The 15,998-nt window shown below is 38.9% G+C and overlaps 1 protein-coding gene across 3 annotated transcripts in view; it reads left to right on the forward strand.

Annotated features, from left to right (window-relative positions):
- Positions 1-15,998, forward strand: part of ATXN7 (ataxin 7) — a 118,797-nt gene that overhangs the window by 29,017 nt on the left and 73,782 nt on the right. For 2 of the 3 annotated variants that reach the window (XM_087708814.1, XM_087708815.1), the window contains exons 3-4: positions 5,722-5,782; positions 14,266-14,550. In XM_087708814.1, coding sequence (XP_087564940.1) covers positions 5,755-5,782; positions 14,266-14,550 — 313 coding nt within the window. In that variant the 5' untranslated portion in view covers positions 5,722-5,754. The remainder of the gene's footprint in view (positions 1-5,721; positions 5,783-14,265; positions 14,551-15,998) is intronic. The other variant, XM_087708816.1, reaches the window with a different exon arrangement.

The following is a 15,998-nucleotide window of genomic DNA, read 5'->3' on the forward strand; positions in this document are numbered from 1 at the left end:
CAGATAAACACCAGTGATACAGATGTTTTATATTTTCAGTAACATTTAAAATAAGAGAAGGTCATTTTATATAATTTTATTTGACAGCTGAAATGAAATCTTTGACATAATGAAATATTTTCTATAATGATTAATTATTTATTATTTAATTCTGGAGGTTAGATTGCTCATTGTATTTCAGATATGCAAAAAAATGGTTAAATCAGGTAATGGGGAAAATGAATAGTGAACATTTCAGCAAATCTCTTATTACAGAGTGCATCTTGACTGTCGCTGTTAAAATCAGGTTAGATAAGATCAAACAAATCTTTCTGGAACCTGCTTAAATAAATTTTCAGTAATAAAGATTCTTAAGTAATTGTGTGGGAAAGGAAATAGTGGTTTTGTCTGTGTGTGTGTGTGTTTGCTTCTTTGTTTTAATATATTTTTTCTATCAAATACGATAGAAATGTAGATCTAAAGTTAAGATTGAATATACATGCTGTTCTGGCCATCTAAAGATGGAATAAGTTTAAAAACAATATATTTATACAAGAAAGATAGAATTAAGTGATTTTTTAAAATCATAAGCTCTGTTTCACATGTATGGGTTTTGTATGTGACTGTGTTCCATAAAGTTCACAATTTTTCATTGTGTTCCACAAAGTTCACAAGCTTTGGGAACTTTTGGCAGAAACTATGTAAAGGTGGGGCTACAGTAAATTCCTTTCTTTTTTATCTCACATAGCAGTTTCTTTGAATTTTCTTTTCTCTAATTGTATCAATATTTGTTTTGGTAAATAACAACTATCCAGCTCTGAAAATGATCTATGACTGTTTATTCAGTGATTGTTTGAAGTTATGAAAGCATTGAAAGAATGGTGGTTCCAGAACCCTCGTTGACCCACGCTGTGCCTCTCATGCCTCCCCTCACACACTTGTGCACCTCCCCAACTCTCGTCATATTCTCACATAACCTGCACTGCATCCTCGCATAGCTTCCCCCAATCCTTTTGTTACCTCCCTCTGAACATCCTCGTTCTCCCTTCCTGATCAGCAGCAACCACTTACCTGCCCACCAGCCTGGAACTGACTTTGTTGTGGGAAGCTGTCAGGAATTTGCCTTGTCCTACAATAGTAGGATTCGGTTAATGACTGAAGCCACAGTACAGGGATTCTCGTTGCTAACCAGTGCAGTCGTACCACTTAATTACGAAAATTCTAGTCCCAAAGACTATCTCTTAACTATCTCTATGGTTAGCATGGACCCATTGCTACTGCATAATCTGGGAAACCTTTATGGGCAACTTTTGTCCTTTTCACTATTACCAGGCTTTTGAAGATTTTGTTCTTCATTAAGCTTTCACTCTTGAAGAAGACCCAAGACATCAATCCTTGGGTACCACACCACAAACACAAATAAAATGTTTTCTGATTTTGAAGGCCAGAGCGCCCCCCCCCTTTCAAAACAAAAGAAGAGAAAGAAGAAACTGAAGTCAGGACTTTCAGTTCCATCCCTCTGGTATTAGTTCCAGTGCATCTGCATTACTTTAATTACTGGCAACTCTCTCTCATTTACATATTCCATCCCTGTGACAGCAAGGGATCAATAACACAAAATTATCTTACGTTGACTCCATTTTAAAAAAATTGGGATCATTGGCCACTTAACCAATGTTTTTATCCAGGATCTACTTCCTGATCTCATGTGAACTGTAGTAAGTCTTCACCAGATGAATTTATTTGTTAGGGTTTTTTTTAACCTACCACCATTCCATGTCTTTCTGCATTTCCTGGACAAGGTGCTATTATAGAGTGCAGCGGCCTTATAAAAGTATAGATGCTGCTGTCCCTGACTCAGAGGTCCTTTTTTCTAGAGGCAACTGGACTTTCTTGTTTTTCTTTGAAGAAGTTTTGCTTCTTATCCAAGAAGCTTCTTCAGCTCTGACAGAATAGTGGGGAATGGAAGGGTTTATACTCCTTGCAGACAACTGGTCATTTGCATCCTTTTAGAGGGTTATTGAAACATTTGGAGGTTTATCTGTGTCCTCAGGGTCACCTGAGTAGAAGTGCTGGTTCCTGTAGTCTACAATTTCCCCCCCTCTGGAAATCATTCCACATCATTCTAAGGGTGTTCATGTATAGCTAAAAGTCTGTAGAGATTCTCAGTCATCCAGGTCATGGTTGTCCCAAAAGTGCTTTTTTCCAGAGGCACCTGGGCTTCCTTGTTTGTTTGTTTTTTAATACGTTTCGCTTCTCATCCAAGAAGCTTCTTCAGCTCTGATAGGACAGTGGGGAATAGAAGGATTTATTCTCCTTGCAGACAGCTGGTCATCTGCATCCTTTTTGTTGCTGCCCCTTATATAATTTATCAGCTATAGTATCTCAACCAACATAGCTAGCATCCCCATCAAGTGTCTATAGTGAATTCTTGTCTATCTGATATCCCACTGAATCAGGATCAATCTGTGGCCTCAGTTATGTTTCATGTTGGTTTGTCTGCCTATTACAGGCATCCTTGCCTCTAGTTCCATACTTGCCTTAGAGATGGCTGAATGATGAGAAACCATTTTTAGGATACATAAGATTATGACATGACCTTCTTGTTGCTGTTCCCCTTCCATCTGTCATCCAGATGCCAAGGTTGGGAAAGATTCTAATAATATTTGGGCATACATGGAGCAGATTATGGCATGGCTCTCTGGGCTTGTATCTTTCCATATAGCATCTAATTTTTTCAATTAATAGAGGATTCGGCAGCTCTTGCTGTCCCTGCCCTACTTAAAATGGTTAAAGAGTCACAATTTCTCTAATGCTTAATATGTTAATTTTAATCTATCACAAAGCATGTTTTAATGATTATCAGGTAATCAAATCCCTTTAAAATTTGAGTGACTCATGGGAATGGCAAACAATATGATTATTTCTCCTTGTGCTGTGTACATATGAATTTAGTTTCCTAGTTTCAATCTCAATAAAAAAATCTGTTTCTGAATCCTCATTATTCCACAATGAGTTGGTGCTCTGTAATTTTAACCACTGAAATGATGAAATGGAGGGCTCTTTTCTCTCTCTGCTGGAATACTGATTGGTTCATGACATGTAGTACTGTAGTGATGGCCAGCCTAATGTGAAATCTAAATTGGCAGGGGATAAAAACTAACGGGTATTAGGCTTTTAAAATCATTTAGATTTAATAGTCGTCCTCCCCTTCCTCCCCCATTTCATCTAGTTGAAGATATATATATATATATATATATATATATATATATATATATATATATATATATATATATATATATATATATATATATATATATATATATATATATATATATTGTAGAATGTGGAATTTTGGACAGCTTTAGTTGGTTAAAAAAAAGGATTGAACGTAATACATATAAACTGAAAAGAAGGAAGCAACAGAGGGATCACGCTATATAAACATGTTCTGCACCTTACCAGCTACTTAAGTTTTCTGAGTCTTTATATAAGCTGCCCAATACTAGTTAATGTACTGTGTAGTCCTATAGATGCATATAGTACTTAAAATAAATGCCATTGAATTCAGTCAGACCTTCTCCTTATTGAGGAGGTAAGAAGGGACCAGAAATTTGAAAGTATTTGAGTAGTTTCTTCTATTAAACACAACTGTGATTAAATAGATGTCAGGTATATTTTTCAGTTGGCGTATTTAAATGGGACCATGCCTAATTTACTCTGAACTTTTTAATTGCAATGGTTTTGATTATATGTTTTAATGTTTAATTTCCTATAACATAGCATTTTATTATATATCAAAAAGTGAGCTTGTCTTTCTTTAAAAAAAAAACTGATGTGATTGGGCATTAAGTCATTTTCATTTCATATTGTGATAATTAACACAGTTACTTTCTTTCATTTGCTCTCTTGATGCTTTCTTTCTCTTGTATTATGCATACTCTTTGTTTTCTCAGTAGAGGGCATGATCTTATTAGGGCTCAAGAGGGCTTGAAAAATCCTTCTTAGCAAATATTCATTGACAAACACTGTTAAACACTACATCAAAACTCAATTTCTCACATTTGCTTTCCACTTAAATGCACAATGATCATTCAGTTACATTTCTACAAGCCCCACATGAAGACATGTTGTTTTTAATGACTGCATATAATAATAGTTAAAAAAGAGAGAGGGCAGGTTGTTATATTCTAACATATTCTAACAGCATTTCCTCATGAATGAGCCTGTGACTGATTGACAGATTCTGAAAACTTGTCCTTCTGTATCCGACACTCTCATTGAGGGTCCTCCCCCCTTCTGTTCACTCATGTCCAATTCTTGGAGACTGCCAGGCCAAGTCCCTGCAGTTTTCTTGACAAGGTTCTTCAGAAGTGGTTTGCCATTGCTTCACTTTTTTTGTAATTGATGAGATACATTTGTTACATGTCTATTCTAAGGGTGAGACAAAGAGGACTGTCCTGAACCTTTTGTTTATCTTGATTGATTTTATTTTGCATAATGTTCGAGGTTTATTTCAAAAATAGTCTAGTTTTATTTATTTTTTGTTTCACTGCAGTGCTTCCTTCCTAATTAAAGTTCCAATTTTGGGGTTGAAGTTGTAGCTAGTTACTCATGGTTTGCTACAATTCACCCATAAGATTTACACTGGTTATGTGCCATATTTTACTCTTCCTTTATATAGACAGGGATGTCAAACTCAAGGCCTGAGCGCTAGATCCTGCCCCTTGGGGTGCTCAGGTCTGGCCTGAGGGGCCGCCTTGGAAACAGCAAAACAGCAAAAGGACCATAGTGCCTCTACCAGAGAAAACGGAGCTCAAGTGGGCCGACTGTGGTGCTCTTGAGCTCTGTTTTGACTGACAGAGGATTACCGAAGGATGTTGCAGCCGAAAACGGAGCTTGGGAGTCTGTTTTTGCTGGCAAAGTGCTCGGGCCACCACAGGCGCCCCCGACATCAGTGATGTCAAGCTGGTCACGCCCACCATCACCATGACCATGCCCACACCAGCCCCCCGAGGTCAAACATAACCCTGATGTGACCCTCAATGAAATCGAGTTTGACACCCCTGTAATGAAGACCTTGCAGGAGATGACCAGGCTGAACCAGAGGGAGAGGTCAAACTTGTCATCAGTCATGAGTTCCTGCATGCCCACAAGAAATCTAAGTCCAACTCACCTTGAATTCCTTTTTATAACTCCCGCTAATTTCCTTGACCATTGTAATTCAGATTCTTTTAGAGAAGTTAAACTGGCAATACATCTTTATACTCATTTGAACTGCCCGAATCTCCTGATTTCCCGGCACTTGACAAAACTTTCCCCAATTCAAGTTTTTTGCAATGTGAGAAGCTTAGAAGCATTCTCTCACTTTACATTGCAGTCGGTCACCACAAATGTATTGCTTCCACAAGTTGGTGACCATTTTTATGGATCATTTATGGATCATCTATAAAATAACATTTTTCCTTCTATTCAAACACATACATTCCTGCACAATATAACTTTTAATAAAAGGTTTAACTCACTTAAGTCCAAAGGTTCCTAGGCCGACAAAAACAAAATCTGGACTTTTAATGTCTACTTTTTATTTTTATATATATTTGGGGGCAAGAGGCTAAAAAACCTCATTCAGTGTCAGATATATCTATGTGTTGGTTTACAAGCATTAGTACTTTTTTCTCATTGTTGTCGAATACAATAACTTCTCTTAGTTAAACTTAATTAATTTATTATGTATTTCAGAATTGGAATTGGCCTCATGGAACACTATAAGGCATGTGTCTAGTGTTGCACATATGCACAGGTACATATAATAAAGCACAAGAGATGTTTTTCTTACGTAGAGAAACTTTATTATTTGAGAATTTAGCTTCAGTACATTGAAACTGTAATATATTGAATTCTAATTAACATCAGCTATAAGTAGTCCTTGACTTACAGTACAACCATAATTGTGTCCACAGTTATGCTTGTAAATGATGATATTTGTTAAGTGGGTCATCATGTGGCTGAGCCCTTTCTTGCAGCAGTCTTTAACTGAACATGGTCCTCAAGTGATCCCATTGTCCACTAGGGGGGCTTTTTTTTTTTTGCCAGAAACTGAAAATAAAACACCAATTGTAGATATAGGTTGTTTGTTGAGTGCCCAAAATGTGGTCATATGACCACAAGGGTAGAGGCCATTGGAACTTCAACACGGGGACATAAGTAACTTTTTTGTGGTATCTTGTAGCTTTGAACTGTCACTAACTGGAGACTACCTATATTTAGTAGCTATTTTTAAAAGGATAAATAACAAAGAAAATTGTGCAAGCAAAAATCACTTCATTTGAGAAGTTGAACAGTGTGTCACTATTTACTAATTTTGCTATTAATTTCCCCTGAGGAAATTAATCTGTTTTTCATAAAAGTGCCGTGATGGCGCAAAATGCAGTATTGCAGGCTAACTCTGCCGATTGCCATCAGTTTGATCCTGACCGGTTCAAGGTTGACTCAGCCTTCCATCCTTCCAAGGTTGGTAAAATGTTGGGGGCAATATGTCTTCTCCATCATCCAATAAGAACTCAGAATAACTTCCTTCTCCCTCATTCAGTCACATGTTTCTTTTCAAATAAAATTTGACAAAGCTTCTCTTAAGTATGATTGTTGATTACAGTGTTTGTTAGCAAGAGGACATGGAACTCTGAGCTTGTCGATCAGAAGTTTGGTAGTTCAGTGGTTCGAATCCCTAATGCTGCATAACAGAATGAGCTCCCATTACTTGTCCCAGCTCTGCCAACTAGCAGTTTGAAAGCAGTAAAAATGCAAGTAGAAAAATAGAGGCCACTTTGGTGGGAAGGTAACAGTGTTCCATGCACTTTCAGCATTTATTCATGCCAGTCACATGACCATGGAAACATCTTTGGACAGCGCTGGCTCTTCAGCTTAGAAACAGAGATGAACACCACCCCTAGAGCTGGAAACAAGTAGCACGCATGTGCGGGGGAACCTTTAACTTTACCTTTTAGCAAGAGGACAAACAAATCTCTCTTTGCTATGGGGATTCTGCTTCTTTTGACATTTTCTGTTGTCCTGCTTGATGTCCTTCAAAGCATCCCATTTCTGAAGACCGTCTTTTGTTGTATGCTCATTGAATAACTTTGCACAGTTGTTACTCCGTGTACCATTTTTGCAACACACTGAGTTTCTGCTGCAATTTGGACTATGAATTATTATATGCTTCAATACCAATTTATGCAGCTCTGGATCTTTATTTGAGTTATTCATTATTTCAGTTTGAACAAATGTATCCTAATCTTGTGGGCTTAGATGCTTCATCAAGCCATAGCAGACAGTCATGCAAACGAGGCAGACCCCACTAAGTATTCCACACTTAGCACTTAAGCCAATACACCTCAAAGAGACCATATGCCCCATTGGAACCGATATATAATTCATACTTGCTAGAAATGGGACAGTATTTTTTATTGGAATCAGCAGCCAAACGATCAGCCAAATTTAATCACAGGAATACTCAACTTTAAGAGAAAGTTGATCCTGAAGTACCTCAATGGGGCATATGGTCTCTTTGAGGTGTATTGGCTTAAGTGCTAAGTGTGGAAGGTTCCACCACAAAACCGCGGTAGACTAAAGCGCGCTCGACGAAAGCGCGTACGTGACGTCATCACAGCGCGACGAAAACAGCACGCTGCGAGCGGTAAACTTAAAATTAACACGTAAATCTAAACCTAACTCCCCCAAACCTAACCCTAAACCTAACCCTAAGCCTAACCCTTAACCTAACCCTAAACCTAACCCTATATCTAACCCTTAACCTAACGCTAAACCTAATGCTAACCCTTAACCTAACCCTAAACCTAACCCTAACGCTTAACGTAACCCTAAACCTAACCCTAACCCTTAACCTAACTCTAAACCTAACCCTAAACCTAACCCTTACCTTTATGTGAATCGGCTTGCTTTAAAAGCGCTTTTTAAAGCGCCCTTTTTCCTCCACGGTCCAGGGGTGGGTTTCAACCGGTTCGCACCGGTCCCTGCGATCCGGTTGGTCGCCGAACCCGGAAGTAAGTAACTTCCGGGAACGGCGAAGGCCCCCGCGCCCGCGCGCGCCCGCACACCCACGCCCGCTCCTTACCCGGTTTTTACGAATTCTGCGCTTCCACGCATGCGCAGAACGCATACAGCGCCTGCGCGATCCTCCAGGAGCAGCTGGAGCATCGCGCAGACGCTAGTACGCATGCACGTGCCGCATGCGTGCGCGAGGATGCCGCGTGTGTGCGCGAGGACGCTGCACGTGTGCGCGAGGACACCGCACGCGTGCGCGAGGACGCCGCCGGCCTCGTTCCAACCGAACCAGTTGGAACGGGGCGAGAAACCCACCCCTGCCGCGGTCATATTTGTCGCGCTGCTGATGACGTCAGGTACGCGCTTTAATCGGGCGCGCTTTAGTGGACCGCAGTTTTGACGGGTCACGTATATATCATGATAATGATAAATGAAGCATTGTCATATTTCTGTATATACATCATGGCATCTTCATATGATTCCATCATATATTTTGGTTTACAACAAATGTTAAAGAGAGAATGATGCATCTTCCAATGTTTCTAAAATCATCATCATCATTCAATGTTATCAGTCAGACTTCAGTTTGATGTTGATCTGAAGGTTTCTTGATTCATTTCTTTGCAACTCAGCCTCTCATCTGTAGTCTTAGTAGTGATATCAGCCACATATTGTTGGACTATATCTCTTTCTCTTAAAAAATTATTAAACTCATATTCTCATATTTTTTTCTTATTTTTTCTGGAATCTCTATTTTTCTTCTCAAGTTATATAGTATACTTTCAAAAATATGCTTTTAATTTATAAATAGCATTAATTTGATGTCTTTAATGAATCTATTGTCATGTATCTTCAGAGTTTACAGATGTACTGTATGATGGGATTACCTCATCGCCAATTACCTCCGTGAAAACCAGTAGCGTATTTCAAATTAAACATGATATGTATTTTGTGTAACTAATAGTTTTCTGTCCCCCTGTAATACAAAAGGTAAATAATAATATGCATAAACTTTTAAAAGATTGCAAAATAATTTGTGAGACCGCCAATTCTCTGTTCAGTGTAAAATACATTTTCCCTCCTTTCAGAGTTAGATGTTAAAGACTTTCATCTTCTTGCCACTTTGTTTAGATAGCTATATATGTCGGGCAGAGGGGAGGGCAAAGTTATTTTGGAATGTACAGCCACAGTTCCTTAATCATTTCTTGTATCTTGTACCCAAAGTATTGATGCAATGCTGTGCCAGAATATTTTGAGTGATTGTAAAGTTCAAAAGGTATAAGAACTGCTACCCTAGCAAAAAAATATTTTCTCAAATTAGCTCTACAAGTATTTGAAGATCTTTTATCAGATGTGGTAAAACAGACAAGTAACCATATTAAATATTTCAATCTTGAGAAAGCTTACTTATCAGAAAGAGTAAGACAGAAAAAAGAAAGAAGCTAATATATAACACTAATAGTTTGTTACTATTTCAATTGTTTCCATGAAAACTACAAATAGGAGAAAAATCTTTTTTATAAAACTCAATATTAGCTTTTTATTAAACAGTTTCTTATATTAATTAAACTGTAATTTCAAAATGCACTCCTTGTGTATTTCTTTTCACATTCACTTTTAGTGGGAGCTGTGAATTCTGGAAAGTATTATTATAATAATAGTAAGGCAAATGATGTAGCAGTTCCAATGGTCAGGAAATTAATTCTTATTTTAATTTCTAGTTCAACTGTTTTGAAAGTCATTAACCAACAACAAGGTTGATCAAGTTATTAATTAGCACATAATCAGGTCAATTGCTCAAGATTCACAGATTGATTACAAATATATATTCCTACATTTGTCAGAGTAATCGTACTTCAATTCTTCTTTACTAGCACTGTGTAAACCTTTCAGTGAAATCTAAAAAGAGTCAGACTTATATAGATGGTGAATTTCTGAGACTTGGTTCACATTGTATAGGACGCAAGACATTTCTTGTAAGAACTGGAGCATTTTAGAATATTTAATTAGGTTAAATGATACAATAAAGCAAGATTATATATACATTATATATAGATTAAAGAAATATTTTATTAAAAAGTAGATAAACAACAACGCTAAAAGTGGTATGTTTGAAAGGAGAGTAAAATGGAAAAACGCTTTAAAATAAGTAATAATGTATGATCAGAAAACATGTTTTACTTGTGGTAGAAATAACTGTAAATGCAAAGGATTTATACCACAAGCCGAACTCATTTGAATAAAATGAATATTTTCAGAAGAACTATGCTGCTTACTTCCAGAAACAATTTTCATAATATGAGAAAAAAATCAGTTTGAATTGTTATAAAATACTGTAAGGAAAGAGTTCTTAAATTAGCATTCCAGAGTTGGCCCAGTCTTTTTTGACAATAGCATATTCTTTTCTGCCTCACAGATTAGGGTTAGGTAAGGTGAAAGATAGAAAACAGAATTTTACTTGATCATTCATAGGCAATTCTTGGTGACTTTATAGAAAAATATGCAAAATTTAGAATAAATAATAAAGCCCCTATGTATTTTGAATTTTTTTTAAAAAAATGTTTCATGAGCCTACCTGTATCTCTGGCTTTGAAAATGAATTACTGAATTTTACATATCATTCTAACCCATGGTTTGTTTATACACTACTTGGATTACCATGAGGTATGATAGTAGCTGTTATATTTGTAAACTGTGATTTATAATTGTAATATTAAATTCAATACACCTGATTAAAAGTCAGTTGAAATAGAGTCTTGTATACTTGTAATATATGTTGTTCATTTAAATAATGTGACCAATTCTTTCCAGTAGTAGCTGGCAGAAATGGCATGCTTGAATAGCTTTTGATTCTATTTTTTCATACCGATTCCTTCTCTCATTCTCTTCATCTGCTTTGCTGGCAGAATAATGCTAACTGTAGCTGGCATCTCACTGCTAATGTATCCCATAAGACTTTAGAGTTTGGTAATGGACCTTGGCATTCAATATTTGTTAAGCTTAAGCCATTACACAATTGCCTGTACACCATGAGATTTGAATGACATCTTAATAGTTTTAACTCGCTGTATAAAAGAGAGTGAGTTATTGTCTGAAAGGATAGTTCATGTATGCAGTAACTTAACTCCAAACATTCGAATACACATAAGTGGCAAAGTACTGTAATTTAAATTGGACATAAATATGAATGCTGCTTTACACAGTAGCTGGTTACACATTGGCTTTATTATGTAGAATTCTTTGCGGTGTGGATTGTGTCTATCAGTTAGAATTTCTGAACATGTGATAGTACATAGAAATTCATAATATAGGGAATCCATGTAACAAACTATCTTATGCAAATGTCATAGGAAGAACAGTATATGCTTACTGCACGAAATCTATTTCAATCTTCATTTATTCACTGATTATAATGTATAAATTAGAATTAAACCTTTCTAATTGAGATAATCTATTTTGACTAATACCTCATTTTTTGCATTTGGGCCCTTAGCTCTCAAACTTTCTTAAAAGTTTGGATAATATAAAATCCATCCTTTGAATTTATGGTTGTTATAAACTAGTCCCTACATACTCCAAAACATTACTTTATTTAAATTAAATCTTATAAATATTCAAGTCTTGTGATACTTTGATGTATTTTAAGCATATTTTGAACACCTAGGCAAAAAACCCTCTATGACTATCTCACAATGCTTAGGTAGTAGCTGCTAGAGTTTCTCTTCAGATTGTATAAACCATATTTTTTTCTTCCTTAAACTTTATTTTTAAATTGTCGGTTCATTCAATTATATTTGAATGCTTTCAATTTTCTCTTAAGATTGCTTTGAGTATCATTTAAAGCCCGTTGACTTCTAGTGGAAATAAAATGGCAATTTGCTATCTTTCCAATCTTGCCCATTTTATCATCTAGTCACTGTTATTGGAAACTACTAACAATTTTTGAGACAAAGTAAGACATACGGAAATATTCTATTTTGATTTTTGTTCATTTAAAATACATTCCTGGTACATTTGTTTAACTGTTAAATGCCACAGAAGCTATTTGTTTCTCAGTAACTAATCATAGGCATAATTGATAACTTTCATTGGATTCAATGGACTTTATTTTTGAGTAAATCTAATATCGGGATCAGCCTCAGCAGCAGATTAGCAACTGGATATTAACATCTGAAAATAGAAATATATTTTTGGGCAGTTCTGTTTGACTTTTTCCGCCAGCTTTTGGTATAGTATTTATTCCTGATTCTAGGAATAATATCAGGAATAATTAGAGTTAACTGCCGAAGAATAATAATGAGGCATTGAGTCCCATTCCACTTCTAGAAGGAATGTTTGTGGAAATACCAACCAAACTTGTTCTTTGAGGTGCACCATAGATTTCTTACAGCTCCACAGAAGATGTTGAAATTAATTTCTCATAATCAGTCAAGTGAGGGAAATATGTATGCCTTGACTTCTTTTGCAAGTGTTTAAGGGACCACTTCATTTAATCTACTGGAACAAAATACAGTTTAAAAAAGATGATTGCCGGTATTGTGAAACCTGCAAGTTTAAGGTCTATGGAAATTCTCAGTCATCCAGGTCATGGTTGTCCCAAAGGTGCTTTTTTCAAGGGACAACTACTGGGCTTTCTGGTTTTTCTTTAAAGACATTTTGCTTCTCATCCAAGAAGCTTTTTCAGCTCTGATTGCATGGTCCATTTCTCACCATCCAGTCAGAGCTGGAGAAGTTTCTTAGATGAAAAGCAATAGGTCTTCAAAGAAAAACCAGAAAATCCAATAGTTGCCTCTTGGGGGGGGGGGGAGAGTACCTTTGGGACTGCCAGTTTAACAAACCACCATCCTATACAAAGTAAAATGTATTTACAAAATCGGTCTAGTCTGAGGTAGAAGAACAGCAAAACTTCTTAAATACCGTGCATCTAACAAATTGTATCCAGAAATGTTGCCAGATTTCATTTTCATATTAAGAAGATGCGAGGGGGGCAAGGAAAGAGTTAAGCGGGTAATAATTCTTCCTAGTCATCTTTAAAGGTTTTATGGGGGTGGGGAATATATATATATTGTTGCTTATGCTGCTGCGTTTTAAACTCAGGCGCCGGATTTGTCAAGCCTGTTCTGCGCTCCTGGTTTTGACAGATGTAAAAAAAAAAAAAAAAACCTCGGCGACTTTCGCAAGCAAGCAGGAGCCTAACTTTTTTCTTATTGGCGGATCGATTCGAAGCGATTTAAATATTAAATGAGACCTTTTAAGGCAAGATCGTCGATGACATTAGTGGAAGGAAGGTGTCCGCGAGTGCGGGGGGCGGGAGATGAGTTGCATAGATGAGGTTAGTTTCCTGCTTGTTTCCTATTCAGCCTCCGTTCCTGTGTGCTTGACGTGAAAACTTTTAAGGTGGGAGGGAGGCGTCTTGCGTTAAGGTAGCCCTGAAAGGAACCAAGACTACTCGCGCAACCGAGGGGCGTGGGGTTCAATGTGTGTGTCAAGATTTTTTGGGGGGGAGGGAAGCGACGTCTTCGTGAAACGAAACCCTCGGACGTTGAGGAGGAGCGATTGCCTTCCGGACTTCCTGGCTGTAGGCGTGGGGGGAGGAAGCCCGAGATGGTTCCTCTCTCTCTTGTCCCTTTAAGACCCTGCCGCTGCGAAAGGAAAGGAAAGAGGCGGGCGCAGTTGTGAGGCGCCCGGACTTTGCGAGACGCCTAAAATAAACAACTTCCTTTCGCTGTGGAGTTTGGCGACTTCGGGGCTTGCGCGAAGCGCGATGTGGGAGAGGGCGAAGAGGGACGCTTGAGTTGGGGCTGTTGGCTCCCGGATGGCCGTCTGGGGACGCGTCCGCCTCGGATTTGGACGGCTGGCTCCCGAGAAGCACTTTTCCTGGGGGGCTGCCGAGTCGGGATCTCCGATGCCCGCGGCCGCCTTAGCGTCGATCGCCTTGCCTCCCTTTCTTTAGCGCGCCGCGGGGAGAGAGAGAGAAAAAAAAATATGCTGGTGCCCTTCCCGAGCTGAGAGCCAACCGGGGCCGACAGTTCAATCCGGCTTGTCGGAGAGAGATTAATGGGAAACAAAGGCGATGCGAGGCCTGGCGTTGTTATTCCCGGCGCGGTGCCCGTAGCGGCAGCCCCGATTTCAGAGCTCGGCGAGCGGGCGATTCTTCGGGAACTTCCTTAAGCGGCGGTGCCACCTTAAAGAAGCCTGATGACTTTTCTCGTTACATTGTAGCAGCGGAAAGAATGTCGGCGCGGGCCGTGGCTGACGTCAGAGGGGAGCAACGCAGAGCGGCGGTGGCGGCGGCGGCCAGCAGGCAGCAGCGGCGGCCCCGGCACGGAGGAGGCAGCGGCGAGAGCGGCCTCGGCCCCGCCACCACCATCCCCGCCAGTACAGCCACCGCCACCAGCGCAGCAATGGCGACCGTCGGGGAGCGCAGGTCCTTGCCTAGCCCGGAGGCAATGCTGGGGCAGCCCTGGAGCCATTGGGTCGATGCTGCTAAACTTCACGGGAACGATGGTGAGCGAGCGGGGAGTCCCTTCTCTCATGGGGGAGGGGAGAGAGGGGAGGGGTCCGGCCGGCAGCCAAAGGGTTAACACAGCTGGTCGCCTAACACTCTTCTGCCGGAATTGTCTGATAATCTGTCCTAGAGTAAGAGGTGGGGTGGGTGGGGGGCAAGGGAGGGTAGGGAGGGAGTGTTAGCCAAGAAGGTTCTGTTTGTGTCTCTTACTCCACCACGCACTACTACCCTGTCTGTATCACAGGTTTATACATAGGTAGGTCACTTGGGTGAATCTTGTCCAGGCAGGTGGCAGTGTCTAGCTGACCTTGGGTAATTGTAAAACTGTAAAACTGTAAAACAAAAACAGTGTGCTTGATTGGTCAGCTCAGGGATGGGAGACCACCAGGAAATCCCAGAGCTCTGGGCTAGTTTGGGATTCATGTGTTCAATTTGAAAAAGTCCTGGAAGAAGACAATGGGAATTCATCTTTACGTTCCTGCCAGGAAAACAGCATGGACGCTGGGGTGTTTGTTTGTTTTTGGGTTTTTTTGGTATGACAGCAACAGGAGTTCAGCTTTGCTGGAGGAAGATTTTATATTTAAATATAAAGGCATTCTCTGTTCTTGAGGTGTTCACTTAAAAAAAATGATAACGCTAAATCTCAGGTAAGTCCCACAACTCATTTATCATGTCAAACAGGAGAGTGATTGCCTATTTTGTGGTGTTTTTATTTGTTTTATTTATTTTATTTTATGATGACATCCCATAATGCAAGTTTTTTCCCCCAGTGGATTTTGGAAGTTTACTGTATTCTTCCTTCCAATCACACAAAGTAGAAGACTTATAACTTTCTTTGCTCTGTGTAGAAATCAGTGTAATGAGACTCCAAGAGTATTTAATATAACATTTGCGGACATGATTTTATTTAGTCATAAGATTTATAGCCCGTCACCATTCTTCAAGACTCCCAGTGGTTTTATAGAAATATGCAACCAAAGACATCCACGGTCAATATTAAAACAGTAAAATCCTTAAAACAGAATATCCGAATAACATATTTTCAACTGCTTCTGATGGCACTTAAAAGTTGGAGCTGAGATAAACTAAACTCTAGTGGGAGGCCATTCTAGACCCATGAGCTTCCCCTTCCCCCATAATCTTCTGAAAGGGGGAAATCATTAGTTGCTTCTGGATGAGATAAAATTGGTCAGCCTGATTCTAATGAGCGAAACACATTCCTGAAGATAATGTGGTATGAAAGATGAAGAGCTTTCTGGGATGCAAGCATCCCTTTACATTTGGTTGTTTTTATTTATTTAAATTTGTTTATAGACGCTCAACACCAGCAGAATCTGGGCAGCATACAAAACCAAAAATATCCATTAAAAACAGAAAAGACATAAAACCACACACAGCCCAGCCTAAAGGGATCTTAAAAGCAACACAAATCAAATAAAACTGGGCT

Source organism: Thamnophis sirtalis, unplaced genomic scaffold (genome assembly GCF_051295495.1).
Source record: "Thamnophis sirtalis isolate CommonGarterSnake01/CBP01778 unplaced genomic scaffold, rThaSir2_p1.2 scaffold_3, whole genome shotgun sequence".
In the NCBI taxonomy this organism is placed as follows: domain Eukaryota; kingdom Metazoa; phylum Chordata; class Lepidosauria; order Squamata; family Natricidae; genus Thamnophis; species Thamnophis sirtalis.